The 10917-nt window shown below is 44.7% G+C and overlaps 1 protein-coding gene across 1 annotated transcript in view; it reads right to left on the reverse strand.

The window, feature by feature from the left end:
• Nucleotides 1-3194, reverse strand: part of LOC143285673 (meteorin-like protein) — a 33141-nt gene extending 29947 nt beyond the window's left edge. The window contains exon 1 of the mRNA XM_076593073.1: nucleotides 2506-3194. Coding sequence (XP_076449188.1) covers nucleotides 2506-2606 — 101 coding nt within the window. The 5' untranslated portion in view covers nucleotides 2607-3194. The remainder of the gene's footprint in view (nucleotides 1-2505) is intronic.
• Nucleotides 3195-10917: the final 7723 nt, after the last annotated feature.

The following is a 10917-nucleotide window of genomic DNA, read 5'->3' on the forward strand; positions in this document are numbered from 1 at the left end:
AAAGAGAGATGATAAGAGGGAGAGAGAGAGAATGTGCGTGTGCGTGCGTGCGTGCGTGTGTGTGTGTGTGAGCGAGAGAGAGAGAGAGAGACGCCGTGTCAAACACGGTTACTTATCCACGAAGAAAGGGTGGATGGGCGTCTATCGTCAGTGCTTATACAAGTGACGACACTTAAAATATGGGGGTATGCGAGGTCGGAAAAATAGCTGACGGTGATTTTTATCAACATCTTCTGACGGTGATTTTGACAACAGTTTGCCCGCGTACAATACTTATTACCTTCAAGGATACAGTGCCGAATATCCGTTTCACTTGTTAGTTTCTGAGATACAATGTACGTTTCAAGTATAGTCTGTAGGATGCTATTACTGTCTTTCCTTTTTCTTTCTTTCTTTCTTTTTTCTTCTTTTTTTAAATTTTAAGAATATGACAGAATATACCATTAACATCATGAGTAATGACACCATCAACATGCGTGGCCAAAGACTATACAATGATCTGTATTTCCATTACACTCTTGATACCTTGGTTGTTATTTTACATTTTGCCTACTGGGTCTACATAGTCGCAGGTGTGCTGACGTGAGAAGTTGTGTCGGTTCTCACCAAAAGTGTCGTCCTTTGCAAAAATCTCGACATACCTCAGTAAGTTTTCTTTTTTAATTTTAAGAGAAGGTAGGGTAGCCATGGCTTGCTGTGTCAGATATTCGTAACAGCAAAACGCCGTATACTTTTCCACTGAATTCGATGCATAGATAAATGTTTTACACCACACGCGAGCGTACACACACACGCACATATCCGCGCCTGCTTTTTCCCCATTTGACTAAAACATTTTCTGCGTTATCATAACCAGTATTATATTATAACCAATCCAAAAAAAAAAAGACCTGACTAATGAGAATATATAAAAACAATAAACATAAAAATGGAAATAGGACGCTGAAATATTATAGCAGGAAATCTTTTCTTTTTTTAACCGCTTACACACCTCCGCTTTTTGTCCAGCTGTTAAAAGAGTGAAACCAAGGAAACTGGTTTTCCCGCTTGTGAGGAAATAGACGTAATTCCGATGTCGACTGGCGGCGACTCCTATGAGCGGACCTGCACCTGATACGTTGACATGGGATCGGGCGATCGAAACAGTACATATGCGTCCGCGCTATTCAGACTTGGGCAATACAAGACACTCCACTGTAATCAAATTCTAGCCTGGATAGCCGGGACAGCAGTTGCCTCTTCTTGCTGTTCTGATGGTCATAGTCAGACACGACTGAATGCCATACATACATACATTCAGTCTACAACCACCACTACCGACCAACGCAATGAGCAAACTAAGGTCTACAACAGGCAAAATTCCTCGATACTAAGACTGCAGCTTTCAACAAACTTATTCGCAACACTATGGCCGCTGAACTCAACTCCACTTGAAGACGTCCACCACCAATACAAGCACCGTGAAGCGCTGTACAACGTTACCAATACGGCGCAAGCCATTACATCGTTTCTTAACCCGTCATCTTCAACCACCTGTCTTTTTGCTGGGGTATCAGTCAACTAATATGAACGTCGATATGAATATGGCACAATAACAACAACCCATCGGAATAGACATATCAAAGAATGAGAATAACTATCCAGTCAACTGGTGTAAGACTTTACCGACAAACGCACGGACGGACAAGCAAGCGGCCCGTGCGCACACACACACACACACACGAGCGCACACACACACACACACACACACACACACACACACACACACCAACTGAATAAATGAGAGCTTGACCATGGATCTAATGTGGAGGACTCTGAAGGCTGAAAAGAAGGGACGAAGGGAGAGATGGAGGAGGTTGGTGGGAGGGGGGAGGGAGGCTGACAATGAGACGTACCGACGGACAGACTGATAAACAATATCGCATGCACATTTGTGTGTGAGAGACAGACAGACAGAAGGACAGACAGAGGGGCAGACAGTGATAGAAAGACATGAAGAGACAGATAAAAAGACAGAGAGAGGGGGGGGGTGGAGGGGGAGTGCACAATCGCCCTCTCCTACCCCTTTTCACCGAACGTGACACCTGTTTGCGTGGCGACTTTCAACAGTAAAGCGATCGAAGAACCCAGTGTGTGCAAGTGTGCGTGTGTGTCAGTGTGTGTGAGTGTGTTTGTGTGTCTATGTGTGAGTGTGTGTTTGTGTGTCAGTATGTGTGTGTGTCAGTGTTTGTGTAATACACACACACTGACAAAACACACACACACACACACACACACACACACCAAAACACACACACACACACACACACACACACACACACACACACCCCAAAACACACACAAACAAACACACGGCACGCACAAAGCACGTAACCACTCACGCTCAATCCGACACACGTACTGCTTTCTTCATTCCAATATCTTAATACCTGTAATACTTCACGATACATGCATTCGGTCGCCACAACAACAACAACAGTATATAGTTTAACCATTGATTCTCACCTGAGCTGACAGTCACACTGATCGCAGGTGCCTTGCAGCCACACCGGTCTGCCATGTAGAACCAGCACCAACAGAGCCGACAACATCTGGTACACATCCATGGTCTGTCGTCCAATAAGGCCTTGCGTATAATCCCAGGAAAATTCTGAACCCGATATGTATGTATATTGATACTGCTAGAGTTCTTCACACGAATATTATGTCTGACAGGGGAACAACTCCATATTGAAGAATGTCCAACGTCCACTGCAAATCACATACATTTCCAAACGTTTCATTTTTTTGTTGTTGAAAACACGGTAGGGAATTTCTATTTGCAAGTACTTAAACAGAAGAAGTGGCTTTATTACGGAACGTCAATCATTTTCAGCAGAACTTCTCTCAAAAACCCGAAGGCTGCGCATGAAAGTTTGGGAATGATTTCACATTGCTGTAGTAAACAAACTAAAACGTCCCACGAAAAGAAACTTGGCACAAAGTAGATGTACACACACCAAACAATATTTATGCCTACCTATTTCATACACGGCGGAATGAATATGATTATTATAAACTTCAATGCTAAAAATCGTTGAAAATCCCAGAAAAACTCTCCGATGTCAACAGCACACAAGGCGAAAAGTAAACACACAAACAGGTCTTTTGCTGAACGTGGATCACACACTCGACAGACACACGTCTGCTTTCCCAATGTCAACACACTGTGACTGGCGGTGTGACTGTTGTGCGTGAAGAGCTGGCCTGCGCTATGAGTTGCTCGCGCCGTTGCTGGCAGCTGATTGGCTGACTGAGTAAGAGACTGGTCGCCTCGCGCTTGTCAGTCATTCGACAGAGGGCCCCGCCCCCGCCACGCGAGTGAAGGATGGAAGGAGAGGGTGGGTTGGTGGGTGGGTGGGAAAGGTACGTGTTTGTTGTGATAGTGTGTGTGTGTGTGTGTGTGTGTGTGTGTGTTCATCGCCATCATCAGTACTGATGTTGTTAGTGGTGCTGGTGTCATTACCACCCAATCAACATCACAGTCATCACCCACCACTCGTCAGTGTTTTTCTTACCCTGCCCTTGACTTCCCACTTATATATATATAATTATATCTACACTGGACGTTTGTCATTCAGATGAGACGATGGACATAGGTCCCGTGTGCGCAGCAGACACTTAGCGCACGTAAAAGAACCCACGACAACAAAAGGGTTGTCTCATGCAAAATTGTGTGGAAAATTCCATTTTTGAACTATAGATAGATTTATCACACACACACACAGTGTGTGTGTGTGTGTGTGTGTGTGTGTGTGTGTGTGTGTGTGTGTGTGTATGTGTGGCGCTGCACTATGGCCAAATGCTCTTCCCCTGGAACAACAGCCCGAATTTCACACACTGGGAAAGAAATCTGCTGTGACAATAAAGTAATGCAATACAACAATGCAATAACAATTGTCAACATAATTGTCGTCATCATCATTGTCATCACCTCCACATCATCATAAACTCACGATGAAGTATCGATTAAGATAAGCCTACACATGAACATAAAAACTATAACATAACATCAAGCTGTAAGATTAAGACACGTTCATGGTGGTTGTAGTTCTTTTTTTTCTTTCTTTCTTTTTTTTCCCCCCTTTTGTTGTTTTCAAGTTTCTGCATCGCTGTGGGGTGGGTGTGTGGGGTGGAGGGGGAGGGGGGTATGGATCCCGACTTGGATTCCACCCAGTGTCTTGGTCTGTGGTTGTTTCCAGTTATCATTACTATCATCAGTATTATTATTATTATTATCAGTGATACTTATACAGCCCCTATCTTCGGTTACAGACCAAACCCTAATCACTTTACAAACACGGAGTCGTTTGCACTCACGAACATAGCCAGCATGCACAAACCCACGGCAGCAAAAGAGTTTGTAAAAGTATTTGTATTTCTTTTTATCACAACAGATTTCTCTGTGTGAAATCCGGGCTGCTCTCCCCAGGGAGAGCGCGTCGCTACATTACAGCGCCACCCCTTTTTTGTATTTTTTCCTGCGTGCAGTTTTATTTGTTTTTTCTATCGAAGTGGATTTTTCTACAGAATTTTGCCAGGAACAACCCTTTTGTTGCCGTGGGTTCTTTTACGTGCGCTAAGTGCATGCTGCATACGGGACCTCGGTTTATCGTCTCATCCGAATGACTGGGCGTCCAGACCACCACTCAAGGTCTAGTGGAGGGGGAGAAAATAACAGGCGGCTGAGCCGTGATTCGAACCAGCGCTCAGATTCTCTCGCTTCCTAAGCGGACGCGTCACCTCTAGGCCATCACTCCACAAAGTATATTTGTACATACCCACTCACAGACACGAGGCAAGCTACGATACCAAGACGAGGAAAGAGAATTAATCCCTCTTTTTCAAACACAAACAGTCCACGCCATTCTGACATGCGTGCACTCTTAACCATAAGAGTCAAAGAATCAATGAATAAGGATTTCCTCTTCGACTCCAAAGATCTGTCCTTTATTGTAGGTATATATCATAAAGTCTGAAAGGCGTTTTTGTGAAGCAATGCGGAGTGGAGCGCTGAAATATTGAGTTGTCAGCAGAAGCTTTTATATATATATATAACGTCGGTTTATGGTTCTTACTGCGTTATTCTCCAGTTCAACTGAGTTGAGGAGAGATTCAACCGAGTTGAGAAAGAGACTGGTAATATAGATCCCCGCGTTTATTGATATATCAACCAACACACATCATACAACGGAGGGCGGAGACAGAGAATGGAAATGAAACCTTTGCTGTACAAACACGAACTCAGACGGTAAAAAGTCACACACACACACACACACACACCCCTCAGCCCCCCACACGCCAGCAACTCACGGCGGTGATTGAGGGCATGTTTGGGAACAGGTGTGTGGGCGGGAGAATGAGAAAATCGAGTCATTCTTCGACTGATTTTCAGTCTTTTTGAGATTGGTACAGTGAAAGAAACAGTACAGATGGAAACAGAGACGTGTGTGTGTGTGTGTGTGTGTGTGTGTGTGTGTATCTGTGTGTGTGTATCCGTGTGTGTCTGTGTATATGCTGCGACGCTGGTTTCCATTTTAAGGATCACATCAAGAAACAGGAAAAGAAAGACAGAAGGACGAAAAGAGACAGACAGACATACAGACAGAGAAAGTGATCGAGAGAGAGAGAGAATGAGAGAGAGGGTGGGTGGGAGGGAGGGAGGGGGGAGGGAGAGCGCACTATATAACGTATAATAATTCTTGTAGTTTGTAGCACTACCGCGGGAGGCACCAATGGATAAACAGCATTGCAAGTGAAACGGATATCGGCAAAAAGACATGTTTCTGCGCCGTGTCCATAAAAGAAACGAGTGTGTGGAGAGGGAGAAAGAGAGAGACAGAAACAGAGGGAGAAAGAGAGAGACAGAAACAGTAAAAGAGACAGTACAGACGGAAACAGAGAGACAGAGACAGAAACAGAGAGAAATACAGAGAGATAAACAAAAAGCACACAGACAGGACTCACAAAGGGATATTATATATATATATATATATATATATATATATATATATATATATATATATATATATATATATATATATATATATATATATATATAGCTACATGTATAGCGAGTCTTAGACAGAACCCTACAGGGCGCGATGAGTGACAGAAACAGCATGATATACGTGATATCTACAGATTTACATGGAAAAGGCAGAGAAGCTGTGTTAGTAATCTATCGTGGGAACATACCATGGCAGTCCCTCCCTCACTCACTCCCCATGGCGCGTTGCATCATAACAAAGCCGGGGACAGGGGTGGCCCAGTCGTCACCACTCTTCATCGACCACACACACATGATAATCGCCAGAGGGTGGTGGTTCCAACACCCCGCTGCGCTGGGTAGGTCAGTGTCATCTATCGTGTGTAGTGGGGCCGGGGCAGAGGTGACGAAGATTCTTGAAAGGTCAATTCCTTTGCTAGTACAACGTCTTCGGTAGAAGGTGGACCGGAAGTTACATTGGTCTTTAAAACATATTGTGTGCAACAATAATAATGGACACACACACACACACACACACACACACATATATATATATATATATATATATATATATATATATATATATACAGACACACACACACACACACACACACAGACAGAGCGAGACATAGACACATAGATATTGTCAATCAGAACAAAAAATCTGAAGTGAAAAAAATCAGGAAGAAAGAAAGACAAGACAACAGGTCGAAGGGGAAAAAAACCGATGAAAATCGAAATTAAATATGCAAAGAAAAAAAGAAAAAGAAAGAAAGAAATGAAAAGAAAGATGGGCTATTCAAACAGTGACAGAACTAACTTATCAGACTTTGCAAGTTTTGTTTGTTTCTGTTTGTTTTGCTCGCGATAGTGAACACAGCCTATCGCTAAACAGTGTGAAGTAGGCTTAAGCGTTCAGTCACTATTCTGGAAGGTGACAACCAGATAATCGTCAGCCACTTTCCGCAATGACCGGACGTCCTACCCCGTTGTGAGTCACACTCGTTAGCACTCACTGACTTGACCAACTCCGCCTTGCAGTTCCATTATCGGCCTGTCCAACTGAAACAGTTCGGTCACAGCTAACTAGGAATATACGAGCGTTGCTAATTAAGCTTGCTGATGACACCTGGTTTGTGCGAAACACCAAGCGTGGGAAAAAGGAGGGGTGATCTGGACGTGGAATGGCTGTGAGCCTCAGCCTACAGAGGGATCCGTATCTATGAGCTCTTCAATGTTGCATTGTATTGTACTGTATTGTAATGTATTGTATTGTATTATTCTTTTTTGTCACAACATATTTCTCTGCATGAAATTCAGGCTGCTCACCCTAGGGAGAGCGCGTCGCTACACTGAGAGCGCCACACATTTTTTTCCCCTGCATGCAGATTTTCTTTATTTGTTTTCCTGTCAAAGTGGATTTTCTACAGAATTTTCCCAGGGACAATCCTTTTGTTGCCGTGGATTCTTTCACGTGCGTTAAGTGCATGCTGCACACGGGACCTCGGTTTATCGTCTCATCCGAATGACTAGCTTCCAGACCACCACTCAAGGTCTAGTGGAGGGTGAGAAAATACTGGCGACTGTGCCGTGATTCGAACCAGTGCGCTCAGATTCTCTCGCGTCCTAGGCAGACGCGTTACCTTCAGGTTATCACTCCACCAAAAAGCCTAAGCCTACAGATGTTCCGTACATATGTTTTGAATTTATACCAAACGCCCTAAAACAACAGAGATTTTGTATGTATAAACTCTTAAAAGGTGTATCAAAGAGCCTAAGCGTACAGATGTTCCGTTGGTATAAGCTCTTTAAAGTTGTACCAAAGAGGCTAAGCCCACAGAGGTTCCTTTGGTATGAGCTCTTTGGTTAAAACGTGGAAGAACCAACGCCTTCATTCATCATTTCCTGCCTGCATGCATTCATAAAGCATAAATGCGTGTACATATCATAATGCTTCAGTGAGCTGTCTTTTCCTCTCTTATGTTAAACTTATTTCGTGACGGAGAGAAAGAGGCAGAAATAACCAGACAGACTATCCAACACACAGAGAGACAGAGTAAAAGACAGAAGTAGACGGACAGACTATCGAACCCACGGAGAGATATAGGCAAAGAGAGATATATACAGGTCCAGTAAGACAGACAGGGTCAAACCTGAAGGATGGAGGAAACAAAGTGGACATGTTCAAACTAGTAATTTACATTGACAAAAGTCATTCATGCACTGTGATTCAGTCACAATTGCGATCTTGACGCGCGAGTCTAACCCCTACAGATCATGACTCGAAACTCAATCAAGATAGTAATCCAAACGTTGGACTCTGCCTGGACGGCCATCTCCGAAACCTTCGATATATAGTCAGTCAAGATAGCAGTCCCTGATTCCACGCGAAAAACCACCGGAGCGTGACCCACATAGATGAAACGCCATGACACGCTCAGCTGCCCACCCTCAATAGATGGACTCAACAATGATCACTTCGGTCATACAACTACCACGTAACCATTCAGTCAGCCTCAGCTCCGGCTCTCCATTCTCCAGAGGTGCTTAAACGGTCGTTATAGTGTCCTGAGGGTCTACGCCCCGAAGTCGGTCAGTGGAGTGAGGTGATCTTTGTCGTGGACATAGAAACGTCACACTACTGTTGACCATCCAGCCAACACCTGTAGGCCGAGCCGTGAAAACTGCCTCAGTAACAGAGGCCACTCAAAGGTATTCGAACCTTCAATCGCTGGCCGTTCAGTACTCCAGGTGTGACCGAAAAGAAAAGCAAGCAAACGCTCTTCCTTCCGTCCTTCCTCCTCCTCCTCTTCCTCCTCCTCCTCCTCTCTTCACACGAATGTCAGCCACTTCAAGAGGGCCAAGGTGTGTCTGGCTTGTCATCACCGTGTTCTACAAGGTAAACAGCCTCTCACCTGCCAGGTGTCTCCACAAGAGGACCCCCCCACCCCCCGCCCCACCTCTTCCCCGGCACTTCAACAACACGGGCCAGGAGGGAGGGTCAGCTTCCCGTGGATTCCATGGTGGTGGTCAACGTCAGCCCGGCTCTGGTATGGCTGGCTGTCTTCTTCTTCTTCTGCACTGTTTTTGAATTGTTTTGATTTGATTTATTTGATTTTGTCTATATATCTATCTACCTATCAATCTACATATTTATTAGCTCCAGTTATTTTTCATTCTATCTATCTATCTATCTATCTATCTTTCTTTCTATCTTTTTATCTCTCTATTAAGTGTTTATTAGTTCTAATTATTGATTTTTAATTATCTATATATCTATCTATAGATCTGTCTGTCTGTCTGTCTGCCTGTCTGTCTGTCTGCCTGTCTATCTATCTATCTGTGTCTCTCTATATTTATCTATCTGTCTATCTATCTATCTATCTGTCTACGTGTTTATCTGTCCCAGTTAGTTTTCATTTTTCTACTTATTTATTTACTTACCTTTCTGCCAGTCCCTCTTTTCTTTCCCCTTTTTTCTCCTGGTTTGTTCTCTCCTATCTCTCTCACTCACACTCTTCTCTTGTTTTCTTTCTTTCTGGTTTTGTGTTGTTGTTGTTGTTGTTGTTGCACTGACGGCCCAAACTGAAAGGAAAATCCAGGCCTTCGAGAACAAATGCCTGAGGAAGCTCCTTCAAATTCCCTGGATCGAGCACAGGACCAATGAACATGTACGGAGCAGAACTGAGAACCTTGCTGGACCTCAGGAACCTCTCCTTTCAACTGTGAAGAGACGCAAGCTGATATGGTTTGGACACAACACTCGACACACCAGCTTGTCCAAAACAATCATGCAAGGCACCATCGAGGGCGGGAGAAGAAGAAGAAGACAGTGGAAGAACTGGCATGAGAACATCAAACAATGGACCGGACTCCACACACGTGAGCTGCTGCCGGCGGCTGCCGACAGAGACAGATGGAGAAGGGAGGTTGCGTCTGCGGTCCTCAGGCTTCGTCCCCCAACGACTACTTTGTAGTTATGGGCCTGAGGTGCGAGGTGAGGAGGTTGCTGTTGTTTTCTCCATTGACTGGATTTTCCATCCATTATGCATCGTCTTCTGTCATCACCGCAGACCCCATGTTGGAGACGAAGAAAGCGATGAAGATCTATCGTCTCTGAAACATTGACTGATGGCTTCTATTCGACACAGATTCCTCCTACCTACTTACGTCGTACTGGGATGAATGATAAAGCTGGTAAGACAAGTTTGCGAGAGAGGTATAAAGGTGTCTTGTCTTAGCTAATCAGTTCTAAAATGTTCATTTTACTGCGGTCTGTTCTCTTCTCTCCCATTCTCTCACGTTCTTCTTTTCTTCTTCCATGCTATGAGAGGCTGGGGAGGGTGGGTGGAGTGCGGGAGGTTGGAGGGAGGGACGTTATGGTGGGGTGGGGGGGTGAGTGGATGAGATGGAATGAAGGTATGGCTAATATTCTCCCAATAATTATTCTCTTATTCACCTCCGACTTTACAGTCTTGCAGTCACACGACAAGATGGTCACACGACAAGATGACTCTCTCTCTCTCCCTGTCTTTTTCTTTGTCTGTCTGTCTGTCTGTCTCTGTCTCTCTCTACCCCGCTGCTGTTATGAAACCGAATAGGCCAATTTCACGCAGACAGAGAGAGAGAGAGAGAGAGAGAGAGAGAGAGAGAAACATCGGTCACAAATCCTCAATGTCTTCTTTCAGCACCCGCAGTGCACTACATAATGATAGCTCCCCCTAAGGCCGTTCCCAGCCCAGCACCGCCTCCCCCCCCCCCCCCCCCCCCCACTCCCCCACGAAAAGATGTGGTCAGGCTGTGGATTAGATAAGCCCTCTATACCATACACAGTAGTGGTCAGCGTGTGTCCAGGAGGCCACCAGGTGTCCTGTGCGAATGGAGTCAGT

Source organism: Babylonia areolata, chromosome 1 (genome assembly GCF_041734735.1).
Source record: "Babylonia areolata isolate BAREFJ2019XMU chromosome 1, ASM4173473v1, whole genome shotgun sequence".
NCBI lineage: Eukaryota > Metazoa > Mollusca > Gastropoda > Neogastropoda > Buccinidae > Babylonia > Babylonia areolata.